Source organism: Electrona antarctica, assembly GCF_951216825.1.
Source record: "Electrona antarctica genome assembly, chromosome: 1".
Lineage (NCBI taxonomy): Eukaryota > Metazoa > Chordata > Actinopteri > Myctophiformes > Myctophidae > Electrona > Electrona antarctica.
Window position 1 is genome coordinate 38,313,956 of NC_136806.1, and position 23,473 is coordinate 38,337,428.

Below are 23,473 nucleotides of genomic sequence, written 5' to 3' on the forward strand. Positions count from 1 at the left end.
CACACTCTGCTGTTAGACTGTAGTCTCTGTCTCATACGATACAAGGTATAGTTTAAGTGTATGTACACCTACACACATAGATATTTTGGGAATACACACAGAGACGTGAACCTACATGCACTTATACACATACCTACATACAAATGGTTGCTATTAAAGCTCTCTCTCTCTAAAACATACAAGCTGTTCAAAGAGGAAAACAGAATGGTAGAATGTGAAACAGATTGTCACACCTGCGACAAATCCAAACACAACGTCTGGTGAGAGAGTAGGAGTCTCTGAGCAAGGGAGGAAGAAGATAAAAAAAAATAAAAAAAATTGACCTCAGTGCCATTTCAATCTAACACTTTCTTGTGTATGTTGTTCAATTATTCACCTTTTTTGCTTTGGGGTAGGGGGTGAGAGGGGGTGGGAAGGGGTGTGGGGGGTGAGAGGGGGTGGGAGGCCATGCAAGGGGATGAAACCGCAGCCTCCTGTGAGTTGTGTCATGACTGCAAAGAGCAAAATGATGGTGAGAAATTAAACAAGGGGGAAAAAAACTACTTTGTTCAGATATGAAAGATTTATTTTGCCATTTTATGCATTATTTCAGACCGAGACATTGAACAGAGAGACATGAAAGGTGGGAGAGAGCACTGGGTCGAACTCGAGCCAGCTGTGGGAAGTTCACATCCTTATTTATGATGTATATGCGCTCTGACTCGGTGATCCACCAGGGCGCCATCCTGTCCGGATATTAAAACTGCATGAAACCCTGAACCCTCAGTGACTTCCTAACACAGTGACGTACAGGCAGGTCCATGGGGCAGCAGGGGGTTTATGGGGCAGCGGCATGCCTGCTGACATACAGGGGTCCACACGGGGTGCCGTGGCCACGTGCACGGCTTGTGTTGTGTGCATGAACAGCTGTCTCGGGTGAGGAGGCCGGAGTTTGGACATGAAAGACATCAATCTACTTTTGTGGCTTTGAGGTGACAAATTACTGATGCACTAACACATGGTACCACATGATGCTGATACCAGAGTGTTTACAAATTGACAGGAAGGTAGTCCCCCCTCCCCCCTTCCCATGCAGCGCCTGCAGGGGAAGGTGCGTGTAATTGCCTCAGACAAAATCAGAGCGCAAATGAAAAAGAATGACAGTCACCACAGGGGTTGACAGGCGGGGCATGACATGATGGAGATATGATGGATGAGGGGGGGGTGGGGGGGGGGGGGGGTGGCAAGGTGGCATAGCGATCGGTGAAAGAAGAGAGAAGGAGGAGGGGGTGGAGGACAGAGTGACAGGGCAACGCTGTCAGCTCCCGTGTGACGCGCTCTTCAGGGGCGCCCTAGAGCGTGTTCTGTTAAGTAAACAGCCCCAGTGTCGAGAGAGAGCTCCTCAAATATTAATGGAGAGCGATCCCCTCCCTGACATGTCCAGGGCTGGGCTGGGATGCACCCAGCTTCAGCATCCGTCAGTCCTGACAGGGCAGGGAGCAGCGCCCGGACACGACGGGGGCACAGTGGCACAGTCCCGGAACACTTCTGTGGCTTATTATTCTATCGATTACTTCGTTAATCGAATAATCGAGTAGAAATATATATATTTTTTATTAACTAAATCCATTAAAATCAATTATTTTAACAGTTGCAATCTTCCCTGCCGGCATGTTTTTGGGCACCTCTGTAGCCCTTCCCTTGTGATGCGCCATCTTGAACCCGAAGTATGACATGCATCCTGCTCAATCCGGCCCTAAACTAGCATGCAACACGCTAATCTGCTAACCGGAGAGACACTCTATTGACACCCTAAGGCCTAAGATCATACTTCTTCTCATATCACCTCATCTGAGCTTCAATTAGTTTTTCAACTGTTTTTGTTTTCTCTCGTCCATTCCAAGATGGATGCCGTTTCAGGCGATACACGCCTGCCGTAAGAGGCCTGCCGTAAACGCACACCGTAAAACGTATAGATACAATTATTGTGCGAAATGTGTTAACTGTTGCACTCCTAGTGGCAACACCATGAGAGTGCCATTGAAACCATTAAAAACACAACCTCTGGCCTGGGCCGTGGCTCAGCGGTCCAGGCACCTTGGCTGGTAATCCAGTCTGGCAGTGTGCCGCGGGTTCGACTCCCGATCCCGACGGCCTTCACTGCATGTCACCCCCCCATCTCTCTCCCCATTTCCTGTCAGCCTACTGGCTGTCCCTCTATAAAAAATAAATAAATAAAGGCGAAAGAACACAACCTCTACCATTGCTTTCTCTGTCTGTATAAGCCCCCAAAATCTATTAGAAATAAAAGGGGGCTCACTTCAGGACAATCAATACTAACAACGTCTGAGTTAACCACATTCTCTAAGGCACTCACCCCCCCCCCCCCCCCCCCCCCTTTCTCTCCCCCCAGTCTGCCCTCATCCTCGAGCCACTTCTTCGTCTCGCTCTCTGACTCCACCTCTCAGGAGAGAAACGCTCGTCGGCCTAACCTCAGTGTACGCTAATGTACGGCTCTGCCGGGGTGGGATTCGTTTATTTTACTGCGCTCGTTATGAAGCTCATAAAACGGCTTATGTGGTTCCGTTTTTACGCTCAAAGAGGGAGACAGCAAATGAAACGGAATAAAGGGTCTTCAGTGCAATAGCTCCCATTCCATCAACCCTCTCTACAGGCCAGGACCCTCTCCTCCCAATCAGTTCTCTCTACAGGCAGAGACCCCTACACACACACCTCCCCCATGAAGCACCTCTCCCCTGACAGGCAGAGCAGGGAATTGGCTGAGGAGGAGTAATGGAGCTTGTCGTAGCACTCCCTCTATCACACCACTTAGCCTCCCGTCCGTCCGGCCCAGTTGGTGGGTTGGAGACGTAGACTGGAGGTAGAGATGGGTGGAGTCGTGGGGGGGACAGAGGTGTTCCACTGATGAAGCTCCACTGGGAGTCTACAGCAGACTGCGTCGCTTCGCTCCACCCAAACATTTCTCCTTGCATCAGTCACGCCATGCACCTCCATCTATAACCCGACCCCCCCCCCACCCCTCTCTTTCCTTGTCTCTCTCCTTCACTAGGGCCATCGAACTTAGACAGTGAGCCCCTGGGCTGAAGCCCCTTCTTCACACACACACACACACACACACACACACACACACACACACACACACACACACACACACACACACACACACACACACACACACACACACACACACACACACACACACACACACACACACACACACACACACACACACACACACACACACACACACACACACACACACACACACACACACACCCCTGCTGGGGTAACATGATGTCTTGCTGCATCAATAATGGGTTAATCACTCAGCCCCTGGCTATACCACCCATGTCGGCCACAATTATTTTGTTTTAAGTAGAACACTTGTTTGCTATACCATATATATACCATACCACTATACCATATATTCTGTATAGTTATACAATAATAATTTAATTAACATCCTACAGGACCAGTTCCACCCAGCACACTATCTTTTCCAACGTCTGCCCTCTGGTAGGAGATATCGGTCTATCCGGTCCAGAACCAACAGACTGACCAACAGGCTGCTGAATGAACAACCTGCCCCCCGCGCCCCTCCATTCCTGAGCTTCCTCTATAGTATTAAAATGGTACTGAAAATGGACTTGGATTGCACTAGCACTATTGCACTTTGGGTTTATTGTATACAGTAGGGTTATTTATTTGTATGCCAGTGGTGAAGCTCTGAACTGAATTTTGTTGTTTCGTGCAAGCAATGACAATAAAGATCTATCTATCTAGTTGACAGGGGTCCCCCAGGGCTCTTTACAAGGTAATCTAGTATTCAAATCTCTTATAATAGTTAAAAGTGAGGGGCGCTCTTATTATCGTACATCATCATGGCATATAGACTATGTCTAATTGCTCAGACACTATGACGTATAATTGTCCAAGTTTATGCACACACACCAAAAGCTGGATATAGGCCCTCAAAAAACTATAGATATTTTTGCCAAATATCATAACAGAACAGGAACGCTGGGTTCATGTGGTGCATTAGGTTTGAGACAAAACAAATCTCTGCTTTGTACTTCTCCAGTTCTCTGTTTGGCACCTGGACGCCACCGTTGAGAGTTCTCTGCTTATTAGGTGTCATTTTATAAACGTAGGCACAATTTGGTTGCTTGTGGGGAATAACTTACCAGGTTTAACAATCAACCTCTGCGCCCTAACATGGTTATTATTTCTGCATGGCTGATCGCCTTGCATAAGCTTTTCAATATTTCATGGGCGGGAATGTAAAATGCATCGTCTTGAACTATAAACGCTTGAATGGAGAGGGGTTAAGCTGCTAAGGTCGAAAAGTGAACAGAGGTACTGATTCATACTTCTTTGTGTGCTGCAGAAAGTTCTTACATATGAGCTGTGTTGCATCCACAGTGCTTTGTGAGCCTGTAGGTCTGCTATTTTCAGTGTGCAACACCATCGTGCGAAGGAGCATAAATTAGGCTTTACTATGCAAGTGAAATCATCAGACACAGACAAATGGGCCGCTGGTGAATGCTGTGAGGGTTCTGTACTCAGTGACACTATCAGTTGTCATTATATTACACAAGCTCTACCCACAGATTAGTCCTGAAAAGGAACTGCGGAGTGTGGACAGCCTTTCAAAGCCAAATGAAGCTTTTCTCAGACAAAACAATGACAAGACCTTGACGGGTAATTTGGGAGAAAGTTGGCCTGTGTCACAGGCTGGCTTCCCGCCTCTTGCACAAAGACAAACTGAGACAAAGACACAAACAGCCTCAGGCCTGACTCGGGCAGCTGCAACAGAGCTGAACTTAAACTAACTTTAAATTGATGGAATGAGAGCTGCTGCAAGGGAAAGTCAGAGTGAACACCACTACTGTTATTACCATTGCTTTTTGCAAACAGATCAATCACACAGAATCATTCTTACTCCATATTCCCAGAACTGACCGATGCTTACCCCGCAGTGACTACAGACCAAAACAAACTGACATGTAAGGATAGGCTGCCTCTTGAATTACCACAAAGATAAATGTGCACTTTCTGCTACGTGTCTCATTAATAGATAAATGTGATCCCGTTTTGCATTGATTTAACTCACAGAAATCACTTTGACTAAAGACCAGCACGGGAGCTTCTGAAGGCCTGCGACACAACATCCATTAAGCTGGAAAACTTGCACATGATTTATGAAGATGCTGATCTCACATTTGTTTAAAAGAGCCTGTTAGCCCACTGAGAGATGTGCACAAACTACATGTCAATATTGTATCTCTATGTCCTTCATCTCCTCTCCTCATTTCCTCTCTTCCAATGCCCATTCTGCTCTTGTCCCCCCTTCTCCTCTTCCCTCCACTCCCCTGTCCTATGAACCCCTCTCCTCTCCTCTCCTATCCTTTCCCACTCCTCTTCTCTCCTCTCCCTCTGCTCTCCTCTCTTCTCCTTTCCTCTCTGTCATTGTGCTGATGCATTAGTCATCAGACAATGAGGAAACAAAGCCCCTTTTCTCAGCTGGAACAGGGAGGAGATGTCAGTCCACGCAGCAGCGTTTCATGATAGCATTTAAATGACGCCTATTCCACAATGTTTGCTCCACAATGCTGCCGCTCTATGATGAAATTCAGCCAGGGAGACATGTAAGAGTGCACATCGTTAAAGAAAGAAAGTGACTCAAACATAAAGGGCCACGCTTGTCCTCGGGAGCCGACAATAACTCTTGCATGCTGCGACAGCAACAAAGAACCTGACGTGGGCGTGTATACTGTAGCGTAGGAACAGTGTTTGTCTGAGGGGAATAAGTCATGTGTTCCCCCTACATACAACGTTCAATTTGAAGAAATGCCAAATGGTGAGCAAGGCTGTGAGCTGGCAGAGAGGAATCCAATAAGCCAGAGGGCTGTCAGAGCCAAGTACACTCGAAACTAGAAGAAGCGAAACAGAAAGCCCAATCAGATGCCTTCAGGGCGGGAACAATCGAGGGGGAGAGACGTTTATTTGGGGATATAATTCTCTGCAAATGTCAGCAAACTCTCAAGTCTTTGATGTCAAGTTGTCTACAACAGTATGTCTCAAACATTTCCATGTCTGTCAAGGACCCCCAAATTTTAACGGATTAGGCCGCGACCAACTCCCCCCTCCCCCCTCCCCCCCAGGGACCCCCATAAGACAACATAGTTATGTAGATTCAGTACAGAATTCTTCAAATGTTTATACGGGTGGCAGGGAGAGAGAAACCTATATCATAATAGTCGTGCTTATGCTTACATGTATATTATATTTGTCATTGGATTACCTTGTAGCCAATGCTAAAAGTATGGTGAAATTAACCACTTTCAACCTGTCCACTGGGCTACATTGTTCGGCTACTGTATGCGTAATGAAAATATGCCAATGCAAGACCTTCATCCCCAAAACAAGTACAGGAGCTGAACGTCTCCATAAAACTGACACACATCTGCCTTTGTTAAAAAGAAATAATGTCAACGGAGCTGCACCCCCACTGCACAAAGTCAACGTCTCAGAGAGTTGCCTCTTTTCTCTCTGGGGTGATTATTCTGCTATTGAAGATTTCTGGAGCCACAGTTGAAATAATATGCAAATGTGCGCCCCATGCGGTGCAGACTGGCTGACACATTATCAGCTGCTAGACAGACGCTGCATTTGGGTTTGAATGTGATCGAATCAAACGACGGCGCCTTGATTAAAAAACGTATAGTGTGAAGCACGCGAGACAACAGGAGCGCTTGAAAGGGACTGCCAGCCCCGCTGATGCTGTGGCCTCCTATGGAGACAGGCGCGCTTGGCAGCCTAAATAAAGCTCAGACTGATAAGAAGAGTGGTTTTTGGAGAGCACTAACAATGAGCGGCACACATATATAGAACAAGGTTTGTTTGGTGGCAGAGAACGACAAAGGTAAACTTGCTGAGGTGATTTAATGATCAGTGGAGTTCAAAACTGTACTTTCTTTGAACACTACACTGCAAGCATGGATCAATAGTATTTAAAAAGAAATCCTATTGTATAACAATACATTTGAAATGCCGCATTGCGGCTGTATGCCTCTGTCCGTTTACATCCTTGTATTTCCAGAATCCTGTAGTCGTGAATAACTTTGAAGGAATTTAATTAACATGTTTTGTGAGGTCACAATGACATTGACCTTTGACCACCTAATTCTAATCAGTAATCATGTAACCAGTCATATACATACAAAAAATATGTAAAATATTACAAAAAGTATAACGCATATGTGAAAAATATGATATTACAAACAATTTAAGACAATAGAAATCATGGGTTCCATCAGGCAAGTAAGCGATGACGTCCGGCTGCGATGCGCCAGCTGATCACGCTCGTTCTAGACCAGTGGTTTTTAACATTTTGTAACTCAAGGCCCACCTGGGAATGTGTCAAGATAGTCAGGGCCCAAATACTAAAATAACAATGTATAAAGTGACATTATTCTGCTTTTCATTTTCTGACGAGGTTAGAGTGTGTGTAAATCAGTGTGACTGGCCCGCAAATCACTATAGTGAACTTGTTAATAATACTTATTGGCATGTATTGTAGGCTATTATGCTTGTTAAATGCTATTATGCTTGTAAAAAAATGTTAGCTATGTAGGCCTAATTTGTCTGCAAAACCACCCACCAGTGGGCTGCCCCCAGCAGTTTGGAATGGCTGTTCCAAACAACGTGATTCCACCAGACGCGTTTCAAACTGTACGTGAGCACATATATGCGCTCTGCTTAAAATACGTGCCTGGTCTATTTTTCATGCATTAAATGTCATATTGAAATCATCCACTGGTCATTAGAATATCTAAGTCTAAAAAATGCAGGCCCACAGAGATTTTTACAGTCCTACTTATACAGGTTCTATATTCGAATTCCGTAGCCATCTACCAGTGCATGCTGGGAGATGGCTGCATTATTCATAGTACATGTGAGGGATCCATATACCGTACATCCATATACATGCTGCATCACTTTTAACTTAAAGCAATGGTGTCCAACTTCATTTAACGCCTAGTTTTGGTATGCATTAGACCACGGACCCTCATAACTACATAATTACAGACCATTATTACATGGCTTGGTTGAATGCTTGATTCTGATTGGTCAATCGCCAAATTCAGCAGTGTGTTATTTCTTGATAACAGACCGTTCCGCTCTATAACAGACCGCTGCCTAATCAAACCCTCGGAGCACCTGCTGTGCCCCGCTGATTTACTGCTGTTTCCAACATGACAGCCATGTAAACACACACACAATGTCATTTACAGCTAAACATTGCTCTCAAAAATGTTTTTGAAAACATATGAGCAAGGAATAGACAATGCAGTACCCGAAAATGGATTCTATTTGATCAACCCACTTTCCTTCCGTTTTCCGACAGTGCTGCAGCTGGGCAGACGCCGGCCAGCGCTAAACTTATGGAATACTTTCATTACCAAGCAAGGAAATATCTTGTTTTGTTGTGTTTTGAAAAATGAGGACATGTACGTCTAGAACAGTGGTTTTCAACCAGTGGTCCGGGGACCACCAGTGGTCCTTGAGGACGTTCCGGGTGGTCCCCAGCTAAATGATGGAGAGTTGGTAACCAAATGGACCCTTATTGGATCTTTAACTGTTATACGGGTCCATTTGGTTTCATTTGGTTACACTATTACTTAATTGAATTAATTGATTTAATTTAAGATAAGTCTCATCAAATGTTGGTCTGTGGCTCAAATGCTGAATAAGTAATTGGCCTTGATATGAAAATGGTTGAAAGCCACTGGTCTAGAACCTTAACATACTGTATACTTACCATATGCTGTAGGGCGACACACTTCGGCACCGCAGTTCAAAGACACACACTAACTTTTCCGGCCAGCGCCAGAGACCACAGAACCAACTCCTCACATTACACTCATTCTGCACCACAGTTTGCAGCGCCAGCATTGTTCAGGAAGACCTGAAATCTCATTACGACCAAAACTAATAAGTGAGGCATAATAATAAAACACAGCGATTAAATTCAAACCTAATTACAACTTGATGGAGAAAGACGTGGTAACGGCCTGGCATCTCCCATCTTCCCTGCTAAACGACGCACGAAGGAAGGCCCCCACTGGAAGCAGCACAATGCCTCTACCCGTCATTAAGTTATTAGATTAGCCTCAGGCAAGCGAGTAAACAACTTGAGACATCTCACAGCAGGATGCTAAACCACTATTGGTCTGAGTTATCGGGTCAGCCAACCCTCCATCCCCACCACAATATATAATTTGTATACAAGAACGCATATCACAGTTATTTCTATTTGAATTATTTTTTTAATACTTCACATTGAACTTTAAGCCGGATTTTGACTTACCGTTGCGCTGTGCCGTGTTGTGAGCTTGTATAGAACTGCTATTTCAGTGCACGGCACGGTGCAATATATCAAGTCATTAACAACTTATAGCAGGTCACAATGCATGGCAACGTGAGGGGTTCAGAAGCAGGGAGGTCCACTCAGGACAGACGCCTGGGGAACTTAACATTGAGCGGATGGCTAACGAGCGAGAGACGAGGCCTGGATGTTTAGAGCAGCGAGCTCTGACTTTGATTATCGGCTTTGCTGGATGGAACGTCCTGCCAGGTCCGGCATCATCGCATCGAGGAGGCCTCCTGCCTCATCTCATTTGGGCCGCTGCCATCACAAATGTCCATTCAGCACTATTGGAAGACAAACGAGGGCGAAGTCTTTTCTCAAGGTCAAACCCGCCTCCGCCTCCACGCGGGCCACAGGGGGGTCTGCTGGTCTGATTCCTTATACACTCAGGGTAATTAAAACCCATCGAGAAGAAGGAAGGGAGGCTTCTTTTTTTGACTGCTAATGAGATGTTAATTTGTTAGCCCGCTAGGAACGAGGTATGAGAAACTCAAGGACACAACAGTAGATTTATTCCTGCTCTTGATTTGGAGAATGGTTAAATTCTGTGTTTTTCCTCCCACGGCTTCGGCTGCAGGCCGAGAGTCCTAATAGAAATTCTGTGTGTTTGTTTAGTTTAGTTTGATTAGAAAGATATGAGCGTCCACTCAAGCTTTTTCCAATCTCTCCCGTCATTTACTGAGCACTGTCCCAGGTGACCTGAGAGTAAAGTGGAGCCTTGCAGCAAAGAGTGAAGCCTAATGTGTTGCTATCGGGTGGAAACCTTGTATCTGCATATTTAAACGGTTTAGTTTTTTCTTTTCTTTTTGGGTATATGAATGGCCTACTTCATCATAGTGTCATGCAAAAGTAACAGAAATAGACAATAATATTATATTAATATTATAGCTTGGCTAATAGCTACTTTTTACATTTGCCTGTCAGTGGGTTTTAAATAAATAACTCAATTGGATCCATTAGAACACAGGTTCTTTTTTATTTTTCTGAAAAGTAACGATTTTGGACATGCAACGATTCCACTCGACGGCAACAATATTCTTCATTCATCCTGAAAGTAGTCCACCTCAGACTTGGTCCTCAGCACCCTACTGTGCCAACGTTCTATAGACTCAATGAGTCATTACAGGGATACTAGGCTGGCTGTCCCACTTTCTTCAGAGGCAAGAAGTAAGTAGCTATCACACAGACTCCCAGATAGCCTCTCATAACTCACTTCCCCACATATTCCTTTTAAAACTCCTACTTTATAAGCAATCCAGGCAGTCCAGTCCTCTCATGTTTATTAAATGGATGCTCTAGTTTGATGTGTGTTTGACTCCCCTCTGGGCTGCGGCTGATCCTTAGGGTGCCAGAAGGTTTCTCACCAGGGTGGAGCAAAGCAATGGTGCGTGATGAAGCTGAGGAGACAGAGAGGTAGTGGGATCTCTCTCCAGGGTTTGTGCACTGCAGCTAAAAGAGGCTCATTTGTGGGCCGTTGTTCTACACAGGCGTCACTACAACAACCAGTTAGCACAAATGTGCCTGCAGCCCCACTCTGCTACAGTTTGGGTTTTTCACAAACAATCTAAGGGCCCAAACAACAACACATACAAATGAAACCCTATAAAATATTTCAATAGAACACTCAAAGAGATAGTGCCACAATTTTGGTAGGTTATGGTTTTTTTTGTCTATGGGGTTGACATTGCTCTTCTTGATCACCCGATGTGGTTAAAAGGTGAGAGGATGTCTTTTCTGTTTCTTTTTTGCGAATATTAATATTGAATTAATTGCATCACGTTGGTAAAAAATAATATACATGTCACAATGTGAAAGCGCCGCAACAACCAGGAGATTGTATTGTCAAGATAATGTGGAACTTTTTGATAATCTGTCACACTCTTGCCCCGAGTGTGCCATGCCTGGGTCGCCTCCCTGACTTTGCCCCTCTGTTGCCTCCCTTCCCCTGGCTGATTGTCCACCTGTGCTTCTAAGCTGAAGAGACTTTGGTTTATGAGTATGGAGGTATATTAGGGACCCAGATTGTGAGTTTATGTTATATTGCCCTGGGAGGGTTTTCTGAGTTGCTTGAGTGCAATGCCTGGGTTATTCTGCATAAGGGTCCAAATACTGAGGTGTTCCTGACATAATCTATGTAAAACATTTTAAAAGCCCATACTGGCTTCACTGTAGGCAGCAGAGTTGTTTTGGTCCTCGCGATGTAAGAACAGGGAATAAATAACCTTCCAAACACCGGATTTCGGCTCATATGGAGCAGAAAAGGGAGTAATACGCATTTATTTATTTATTAATTATGGATTAATGCCAATTAATCAAATCTCGTAATCTCGTTTTGGCACAGGTGGGGTACAATAGCTGTTCAGGAGATTTTCTCGTTTCAGCACAGATTGTGTTAAAGGTACAGAACACTATAGATTCTGTATGACAACTGCGACTGATATCACATTGAGAATACAGGCAGGCAGTGGATGAAAGGAAGCTATGATTGTCCAAGGGTTTCAAAGTTTCCCTCCACTGGTGTAATTGGTCTAACATTGACCATGTTCTCTTCTCAACACGTCACTGCTGCTGTGAAGCCTCACGTCACCATGGGAACAGACAGGTATTAGAGCTGTCAGTCATACAGATGGACACACCCGTTCCATAACCCACTGATGAGATGTTTTCTCCCCAAGATTATTTTTAATGGGGTTCAGCTGCATTGAGCAGGGGCACTGCAGAGGCTGACAGGGAAATGCTCTGTGCAATGTGTTTGTGTGCACATGCGTGCGTGCGCGTGTGTGTGTGTGTGTGTGTGTGTGTGTGTGTGCATGTTTGTATGTTGGGGAGGGGGTTACAAGTGGCATGAGGAAAGGAGGCACTGGAGCACTAGCTGGAGACTAGCTGGAGACTAGCTGGCCACTGCCACCGACACCAAGAACTCCCGGCCAAAAAGCTTGTACTGTGGGAACCAACACACGGGCATCGATCGAGAGGACGTCCCACACCTACCTATCTGGACGTACTAAAGAGGGATGCTGGTGCAGAAAGCACAAATGAGCTGAACAGATGTATGGAGAACCGAGATGACTGGAGGCGCCGATGGAGGGCTCGTCTGAGGACGACGTAGAGAGAGAGAGAGGAGCAACTCAGACAGTTTAAGCCCTTATTTTATTATCAGTGTGCAAGTAAAAAAGCGACGTTTCGATGTATCAGTCACATCTTCGTCAGGTGACGAAGAACTGACAAAGAACATCGAAACGTTGTCGCCCTGATAATAGAACAAGGGCTTAAACTGTGACGAACATATGACTGATACATCGAAATGTTGTCGCTTTTTTACTTGCACCCTGATAATAAAATAAGGGCTTAAACTGTGAGTTGCTCCAGTGCCTCCTTTCCTCCTGTAACCTGTCCTGCCTCTGAGATGCACCAGACTGGCCTGCCATACACTTCTGCTGGCATATATATATATATATATATATATATATATATATATATATATATATATATATGAATGATATATATATATGATTCTCACATGTGTATATAGAGTATACACACTTATGTGTGTGTGTGCTCAGAACTGCTCACACACACGCACGCAGTGCCACTCACGCACGCACACACACACAGTGCGTCTTATTGAACAGAGCCACATATAGTAAACTGATGAGCTTTTTAATGTGCCTCTCTGGTTCAGCATCTGCTTGTGCCTTCGGTGTTCAGTCAAAACACTTCATAACAACATACGATATTAGCCTCGCGCCACTGCACCGCTCACACTGATGTACACAACATCGCCACTATGAGCCACTGCACCGCTCACACTGATGTACACAACATCGCCACTATGAGCCACTGCACCGCTCACACTGATGTACACAACATCGCCACTATGAGCCACTGCACCGCTCACACTGATGTACACAACATCGCCACTATGAGCCACTGCACCGCTCACACTGATGTACACAACATCGCCACTATGAGCCACTGCACCGCTCACACTGATGTACACAACATCGCCACTATGAGCTTCATAATTTGGGATATTAAATTCACAGCACGCCCATGATCAGCTTCTCATTTCCACAGATTGCATTTCATGATGGGCATCCAGCACAGGGTGATGCAGCCTGGGCGTCCCAGTGCAGTGGTGGAAGAAGCACTGCCAATTTGTTTTACTTAAGTAAAAGTAGCAATACCACAGTGTTGAAATACAAAGCCCACAATGCATTTGTGAGCTTGTAGATCAGCTATTATCAAAGATAAAAAGGGCTTAATAGGCAAATATATGTTGTTGTTTTATTAATAATCTTTAAAATAGTTCTAGTGGAGTACTAAGTACAACACGTGCCTCTTAGATGTAGGATAATTACCGTATGTAACCCTCAAGTAAAGTGTCTAACGTCATCAAGACATAGCAAACACACAACAATACATAGACAATACAGCAATACATTTACAGTAACACACGACACATCCCTTGCAGAAAAGGTAGGCTAGTAGTCATGACTAAGCAGAGACTTCACTGAAATATGTGTGTGTGTGTGTGTGTGTGTGTGTGTGTGTGTGTGTGTGTGTGTGTGTGTGTGTGTGTGTGTGTGTGTGTGTGTGTGTGCGTGTGTGTTTGTGTGTGTGTGTGTGTGTGTGTGTACACACACACACAAATATATAAAAATAAAATAAAATAAAATAACATTTTTCTTGAAAGACTTGGCAAAGAAAGGTTCTTTGTAATTACCAATAAAGTTCCGTTAATATCTAAGCCGGAACACAATCAATTGATTAATCATTAAAATAAACATATCGTACTTGAGAAACACTGCTGTTGATGCCAATACTTTTGGAATACAAGCCTTTTACTTAAAGAAAAAAAATCACACCCGTGTGAAATTAGGGGCGCTCTAATCAATTATTGGCCTTATACCAACCTTGAAACATACCTTAGTTACGTCCTACCAAGAATGGTGGTCCCTTATTGGCCAAGGGCTTCCACCGACATACTGACAGCCGATTTTCTCAAACACATATGACGTAAAATGTTCCATTCGTTGTCAATGGCATTTAACCAAATCTGTGCCAGGAACATTTGGTTACGTTATAAGCAGTAAAACCCCCTGTGCCAAGACGTAATTTTACGTTTGTTTTGTTTTTGTTTTTTACAATAGAAACGCTGGCACCTGGCCAGCGTTTCTATTGTACCAGGTGGCATTAATGTTTGTGTTCAGACAGAATCTACACTATAGCTGAGGGGGCTAGAGGGGCCAAAATCAAAAGTGAGGGGCGCTATTATCATCGTACATCATCATGACGTAACATGTCGATTTGCTCAGACACATATGACGAAAATTCTCCATTCATTGTCAATGGGAATTTAACAAAAATACAGATTTTCTTGTCTACATATGATGTACATTCTACATTCATTGTCAATGGCATTTAATGTTTGTGTTAGCACAAAAATAGCCGATTTGCTTTAGACACATAGTATGTGTCACATACTGTATGATGTAAATTCTCAAAAATAAATCCACCACCGCAGGTTCATGCAGCGCAGGTTGATAGATTCTCATTTTCAATCTAAATTGACAACAGCAGGGCTATCCAATCACTGAGGGAGAGGGAGCGGAGTGTTATGATCCAGCTAATGTGAATCCAAATGAAATCTGCTAGTCTGTATGTTGTGTCTTATTCATTAGATATCTCTCTGATGTTTTACTGTAAAGAGCTCAGAGTGCAAGGATCATTAGATTGTCAAATGGCATTTGATACATCCCCCGCCAGCGCCTCAGATCATTAAGAATTCCTAATGCCTATCACCTATTTCCTGGTATTAATCTCAAAGAACCACCTAATGAAAAACAGCCCATCATGTAAAAAAAAATACATAGAAGGGGGTTGAATCGTTATTCTTTTCTAATTTGTTTTTAACCTAAAAAAGGTGAAAAAGAGAGAGAGGGAGGGAGAAAGAGAGAGCCCTTTGATCTCAAAGTGAGTACTAAAGTAATAAAAAGATGGAGTAAAGAAGATTGCAAACAAGACATTCACTCAAGTCCCGAGAGAAGAAATACAAAAGCAGAACGAGGGAGAGAAAGAGACAGAGAGAGAGAGAGAGAGAAGCATAGAAAGAAAGAAAGAAAGAAAGAAAGAAAGAAAGAAAGAAAGAAAGACAGAGAGAGATCAGAGAAAGAGAGAGGCATAGGGAGAGATAAGACCAGGAGGATGTTAAAGGGATTTGAACAGCGGGTCTCCGAAGCCCAATGCTAAAGCAATTAGCATTGAAGCTCATCCAGGAATGTGCAGCCAAGCCGCAGTGGCAACAACAATTGAGTGCGAACTGTCCCCCTTAAAACTTGGAGTTTTTAATTGGCATGTCAGGGCGGGGTTGTGTCTGGCGACCCATGTGTGTACCCACTGGAAAGCTTGGTCCTGTGGGCCCACCGTAGTACTTCTCACTTCAAGTGGAAGCCACGAGACAGTGAACACAAACGCTGTATTCTGCACAAATGGCTACAAGATCACAATACAAAATATGAAGAACAATCTAAAGAATAATTAAATGAAAACAGTTATTCAAATATTGTCAATTTAGAAGAAACCGTTATATTATATATATGGACGTTGCCCCCCCACATCCTTCGCAGCTGCTATATAGAGAGCCTCCTTACCTTTTCTTTTCTGGCTTGGTACAGGGGGCTCTCAGAGACGAATCCAACAAGGATAAGCTGCGGAGGGTAACCCACGTGGGGTGTAAACTCTGTGGGATGCAGTGCTCTGCCCTTCAGTATCTCTATGACCAGAGGACAGTGAAGAAAGCGGGAAAGATCGCGAGGGACCCAACTCATAACCTCAGCACCTGCTTCAAGGTCCTAGATATGGCGCCTCTAAATTCAAGAAGGCAAAGGGCAGTGCCAGTTTCATCCCCTCTGCTATTAGGCTCCTTAATAAACACAAACGCCCCAATACCTGATCCACCTCACCTGGACTTGCTTGCCAGTGCCCCCGGCACACACGCACACACCACAAATGCAGATGAACTGGACTGGGCACTGATAATGGACATACACGTATGCATGTATGCAAGCGCGCGCGCGCACGCACGCACGCAAGCACGCACGCACGCACGCACACGCACACACACACACACACACACACACACACACACACACACACACACACACACACACACACACACACACACACACACACACCAAATCTAATATACCTGCCCACCGCCTGGAGACTAAAACTCCCCTTGGATATGAAGGAAAAATGAAAATGACGAAGAAAGAAAATTAGACTGATATTGGATATTGACAGCATCTCTCAGAGGACACGCCGATACAAGAAAGACTTTCTTTAGTTGCTTTCTTTCATTTTAGTCCACGTTTTATAGACTCCTTCAAGGTCGTAACACCCACCATTTATTCCCCTTGCAATTCTTTTGTTTCTCTATTATTTTTGTGCGCATTTAACTTTTCCCTGATACAACTATTTCTCAAATGTATTTTTTCTTTTCCTGACCTATTCGCTCATAAGCCTGAATGAACAAGCCACAAGCTATATAAAGCACAACTTTAATGTACTTTATTTATATTTAGTTATTTTTTCTTCTAGAAAGCAGTTTCTTTTGAAAAGTCCAGTAAGAATGAAGTTTATGATTATACAGTTTATTATTCTCTTCGCATGATTTAACCACTTTCACTCTGGCATAGACAAGTCATAAACGAAGAAAGTTCAAACATTTCAGTGTAGGGATGCGATGTGAGCTTATACATCTTCGCTTATAGTACTTAAGCGAAGATACAACTTATGTAGGACGGTAAGGTACTGTATATACCAATATGTAAGGTATATGCCAATACATATGAAACCACTAAGTGATCACTTTCATCCTAAAATGATGAATGACAATGGGATGACAAATGGCAATGCATCCCTTCACATGGCAGAAATGGTCACTGAACATTGATGAACAGAAAAATAACTTGACCACCAAGTGCCACATCTCAACACAACTGAACACATAATGCTTGATGAGACCTTCTCAAACGGCACCTGAGATAGACATTGTGGGCTGTATTTTGCGTGTCTTAAGTACCAGGTCTTATTACTTAACTTAAGACCTGGAGGCGTGGTCAATGCTCTTTGGCCAATCAGAATAGCCAAATGGCATTGATGTGTGTGTGTGTGTGTGTGTGTGTGTGTGTGTGTGTGTGTGTGTGTGTGTGTGTGTGTGTGCGTGCATGCCTATGAAGTGTGTGGATGACTGACACAAGCTCAAGACATTTGAGGCTATATATCGTATTGTACTACATTCGCTGTAACATTAAAATTTCCTGCAACTAATAATGTGAATTTTTACTTCCATTCACACAATGCATCATAACGTTGAACTTGTAGATCTGGTATTTTAAGAGCGCAACATCTGAGCGCAACCAAACATAAAATGACTTGTCTTTTAGTCCTACTGGATCTCTTCTCCACTAGTCCCTCCCTAACATTTTTAGTCTAGTTTTTATTTGTTGACAAAATTGTCAATATATTTAGTCTTAGTCATCATAGTTTTCATTTCGTTTTTATGTAGTTTTCGTCAGTGAAAAAAGGTAGTCGGCGAACATAGTCGAGGAAAACAACACTGCGGTCAACCATATGGGGTTTACGTGGATAAAAATGATGTACAGTCCTGGAGTGATTGCCTACCCTGGAAGATGGCAGCGTTCTGGATGATGAGCAGTTTGAGCGGAGCGCTGATGCTCTGCAGGCCAGACTCCATGTGGCTGCGGGCCGCCACCTGGAGCCTCTCCTCCATTTTCCTGGAGCAGCAGCTAGGTCCTTTAGTTTGACACACCTGCAGGTCTGTACCTGACAGACAGACAGACAGACAGACAGACAGACAGACAGACAGACAGACAGACAGACAGACAGACAGACAGACAGACAGACGTCATGATTAGCACCAGGAATTAAGATAAAATTGTAAGAACCACATTGGTCCCTACAGCGTCACCTATTCTGGGGAGAACATTCGGTGAAACTAGCACGTCTACGATCTCACAGTGAAACTAGCACGTCTACGATCTCACATCTCTTCTCAAGTGTTGCAATGGGTTTGTAGATCCGCTATATTTTTGGTGCACGACACCACCTGGCCTCAGTACTTCATTTGAATCTTTTTTCCCCACCACACTTCTACACCCATTAGTTCAGATTTGTTCATACATTTGGTGATGAAATATAATTTAAATATATACATTTTATATATATATTTAACAAAGGTACCTTGTATTTTTAAACACTTTCCCATGGATCACCTGTACTTACAGTATGCCATGGACCACTGTACACTAGTGGTCTGTGGACTACTGGTTGAGAAACACTGACCTAATGCTATGATCTCCGCCTGTCATGAGACCTGATTGGCTCCAAGCACGTGCTGACAGCCAACATGAAACTGCAGTCAAGACTTGACAGAGGTGAATGCAGAAAATGAGTCAAACTGTTTCTTGTGGCGCAAGGTGGACAGTGATATTCCAACATACTGTAAAGGACGGTGAAGAAGTCAGAGATGGAGTGTGTGTGTGTGTGTGTGTGTGGTGAAAGTGCTCCTCCAGTGATTGATATGAAACTGACAGCTATCAAGCATTGGGTAAGGTAGCCTAACGTATGCGGTAAGAGTAACGGAGCACCAAATCATCTTGTGTGTGTGTGTGTGTGTGTGTGTGTGTGCACGCGCATGTGAGTTCGTTGCGCGCCTCACAAGACCGTGCGATGTGATATGAAGTGAAAGTCTTTCAACTTGACTCTGTAATCAAAAGAGTAAGACTGTCTTTTGATTTATGATTTGATTTATCTGACATAACGTAAACACAAAGAGGAAAGACAATGCTTTTACAGATACAGTGGGCTATGTGTATTATTTCATTTTCGGGAAAATGTAGAATTGAGGCAGAGATATAGCTTACACTTTGTGAATTCAGTACCTTCAAGGACAAGGACGATCAAAGCAAAGCAGCAAATCAAACACAGGATTTTCTTTCTTTGCGAGATTATGTGAAGGACAATACCAAGCATAACAAGTAGATAAACTAATGTGTCACCATTACCGTAAATGCTTAATAATAATAAGTATACCATATGAATAATAATACCAGATGAAGCGTGATATCAACAAACTAGAAATATATTTAAAACAAAGTTGCAATCCATAGCTTTGGCTTCTGTGAATAAAACATTATTTTGACCATGCAGTCTGTATGGTAGAGTATGTTATATTCTGTATTAGCTCAACAGTAAAAACGCTTGCCGCTTGTGTGGGGGACCCGGGTTCGAAGACCGCGCAGGATATGAAAGTTACGGATTGCCGCTTTAAAACTGATTCCCACATTATCGCTCCGAAAGCAAGCAGCTGTCACAGACGGAAATAGGACACACAAGAATGTAATGTTTAAAACACAAAAATAGAGCTGAGATCCTTCACCCTCTATCTCATCTCCTGGTGAGGCTACAGTCAGTACAGTGTATGCAGATGTTAAAAAGTTAAATATTGAGTAGAAACCATCCAGAATGGAATGCGTCAGTGTGGATGTTTGGGACCTGTCACTTCTGTACCCAGGAAGTGTCAATGACAAGGAAAGCAGAACCACAAGTAAACAAATATCAAGAGGCTGTGTGAGTCACTCACATCCCGCTTAGCGAGAAGCCATGGAGGGAGGGGTTGGTAGAAAGAGGGGAGAGCGGGGATGAATGTAGAAGACAGTACTTGTTTGATGAGGTTAGACCCACTGTCTACTCTATAGCAACTGTTCTCAAACATTTTTATGTCATGGACCCCCAAAAATGTATTGGGCCATGGATCCCGTTTGAAAAGATAGTCAGAAAAGTTTCACTTGTCCAGGTCATCACAAATGCGATGACCTGGTTGCTATGGCCGTTTTTAGCCCAAGGAGTGTTTTTTGTGCAAAACCAATGCTTGCAATGGATTCAGAATCATGAATAACCCCTAGTTTGACCCCTCACAGGCTACTTAACGCTGAATTAAAAATTGTAAATTTTGCCTGCATAAGAATATTAATGGTACCCCAACTTTCAGCAGCTGTCACAGATTCCCCTAGGGAAATTGAATTTCAGTCTTTGTGAGATTTACCTTTACAAACACATGATGAAATGTATTGGTAAGGAATTTAGTCACAGATTTTTTTTAATATGCCCTGACTATATAAGAGAATATTTTTTGTGAGATAAGATTGTGTTCAAAATGTGCAGTGGTTTTCAACCAGTGGTTTGGGGACCAGTGGTCCTTGAGGGGATTCTAGGTGGTACATTCTCTCTCTTGGTTAACTCCTAGTGAAATAAAAGTGCAATTGAACCATTCCTTATTTTGGTGGGAAGCCCCTGCAACCCCATTAAAGGCGTAGTGAAACGGAAATGGTGGACATTTTATTTTGAAATTTCAGACGATCTCAAGTTGAAACACCGCTATGAAGTTTCTGAACCAATCAGAGCGTCGCATCCCTTCAGGGGATGGGACGGTAGCTAGGGACGGTAGCTATGATACGCAGGACAGCGTGTGGATGTTTGTTTACAAATCAGATAGTCGACCAGCTTTACCAGTTTACTCTTATGTGGCTTATTTCTACCCTATAATGTTTTCAGATACATTTTTTAGCGTGATGATTAAGTTGAAACCGAGTAATACACTCTCTGGATGTTATCTTGAATGGGAATAAAAACGGAAGATGTCTGTAATCAGTAGCAGCTGTGCAGCCTGTGCTGGACGGATGCGGAGATATGGGGAATTAAACGGGTGAGCTTCATTTTTATTGGCTTTTATCGATGTTGGCCTCGACACGTCATCACGCAGCACGTTTTTGTTTTCAGGAAGTAATAAAAAATACATTTTTATGGACGTTTGATATAAAAACACACAAAAATTTGAATTTTCCCGTTTTTTTGGCATCCATTGTTAGGTATGCCCATATGATGACCACGGATATGGTCTAAAAGTGTGAAAAACGTATTTTTCATTTCACTACACCTTTAAAGACCCCTGGGACCCCTATTTTGAGAACCACTGGTCTAAAACCTTATTTACGATGTTGAACGACAAAATAGAGCACAATGTGCTCATACAACAAGCTCACAAGATGTCGCGGATGCGTTGCATCATCAACACACCTTTTTCACGGCAGCCAAGTTGACATAAATAGTACAGTGTCACTTCCTTCACAGGTGTTTTATTCCAATGATACTAATTCATGGCTGTGTTCCATTCAGGTCAAACAGAGTCAGTGCACTGCTTTATGCAAATTGGCTCCCTGGAAATACTTACACTACACAAAATGTAACAGAACCTTAATTAATATCACTGGTAACACCTGTGAGGGAACTATTTATGCCAATATAGCTTCTGTGAAAACGAAAGGTCTATTCCAGCGAGGTTAGATAATAACTAATCGCTTGGCTACTTGCGAAACGAAGATTAGTACTGAATTGAGACCAAATTTATTACATGGAGGAAGGGAAAGATAGTAGTTTATAAGCCCTACTGCCAGAGAAAGGTTAATTGCTGTCAAGAAATAAATAAATCAATAATATACAGCGATTAGAGTTAATTGGTGGGGGATTTAATGTCAAATTAAAAGCAAATGTTATTTCCATCATGGGTTTATGTCTTGGAGGTGGTGATAAAAGTGCAGTGTGGAGAGAACAGACACATACTGCAGCTACAGTAGCAGATGAGCAGGAGAACATCCCTTGTTGTTTCAGAAGAACCAGGAATGCGGTCAATGTTACAGAATTATGACAATTCATACTTGGTAGTGTTGTGTATGTGAATATTAAACGGCGATAAAGACAGGGTTGATTTTTCACCATGAATAAAAGCATCAACCTATATGAGTGATGCTTGAACTATATCTATCCGGTGTGACACTTACCCAAAATGACCAATTTTCATCCGTTTTGGGGCGAGTGATACGACGAGGTATAATTTAGATCTTAGGCATACGTGTAATGACAGTGAGGTATACTACTAATATAACTGTCACAGGGGCATTTCCTCCCGTATGTATACTGGCAGGCTTAATATCTTAAATCAATACATACAAAGGATTCCTGACAGATACAATCAAGTTAATTTCAGACTCCAGAGGCAAAATGATGAAGCTGTCAGTAAGGCCGGAGCAGAGGGGAGTGTCTGTGGAGGGGAAAGGGGAGAAGGTAGGGAGGAATTTAGCAATTATCTCCTGCAAAACAGACAGTTTCATCTGCCTGTTTGCACGTTTTGCAGATGATGAATGAATTTCATTAGGCAAGTTGGGAGCACTGAGGAATAAGCGAAGGATTGGGCAGAGTAATGGTTTCCCATGAGGTTATGCAAACAAAAAAATATGACACACTCTAAATAAAGCAGCGTCTCTGACAGAAGGACAGCTAGGGAATAAGACTCATGCTTCCCTTCTTTGCTCTACAATCAGCCCGTCTTTCTCTTGCTCTGTCTCTCTCCCCTCCTTTCTTGTCATCACTACTACAGCTTTGCTCTGAGCTCACTTTGTTTCACCTGCTTCTGATACATTTCTTCTATGGTCTGTTCGTTAATTGGTCAGATTTTGTCCATAATTATAAATCTGCGCATGTATTTGAATTAGTATTTTGAATGATTCAAAGTTACATCAGCTCGTTGGCCACTAACAGACAGGCCTGGAGCTGATCAAGGCATCTTCAGGAATGGTTAAGTGGTAACCCCTATTATATATGTGTTGACCCCCCAGGTCTACTTGATCCCTTCTTTTTTGCCAGGTTCTTGAAAAGCGTCTGGACAACATGTTGATCTACCTCTACTAGCGGCCGTAGTGGAGACTATTTAAGTGGTGCAACCACTTCCTTAAGTGACTATGTGTGTGGGTGGGTCTCTGGCTGGCTGGGTAGGTATGAGCACGAAAACAGCATGGTTGTTTTTCACCACCTGTGCACAACCTAACACACACACAAACACACACAAACACCCCCCCCCCCGGGGAACGCCACACAGAGTTGCACCACTTACTTCACACG

General features: G+C 43.4%; 1 protein-coding gene across 1 annotated transcript in view; it reads right to left on the minus strand.

The window, feature by feature from the left end:
* Window positions 1–23,473, minus strand: part of gpc3 (glypican 3) — a gene marked incomplete at its 3' end in the record, with an annotated part of 168,715 nt that overhangs the window by 136,171 nt on the left and 9,071 nt on the right. The window contains exon 2 of the mRNA XM_079496909.1: window positions 18,122–18,283. Within this exon, the coding sequence (XP_079353035.1) occupies window positions 18,122–18,283 (162 nt within the window). The remainder of the gene's footprint in view (window positions 1–18,121; window positions 18,284–23,473) is intronic.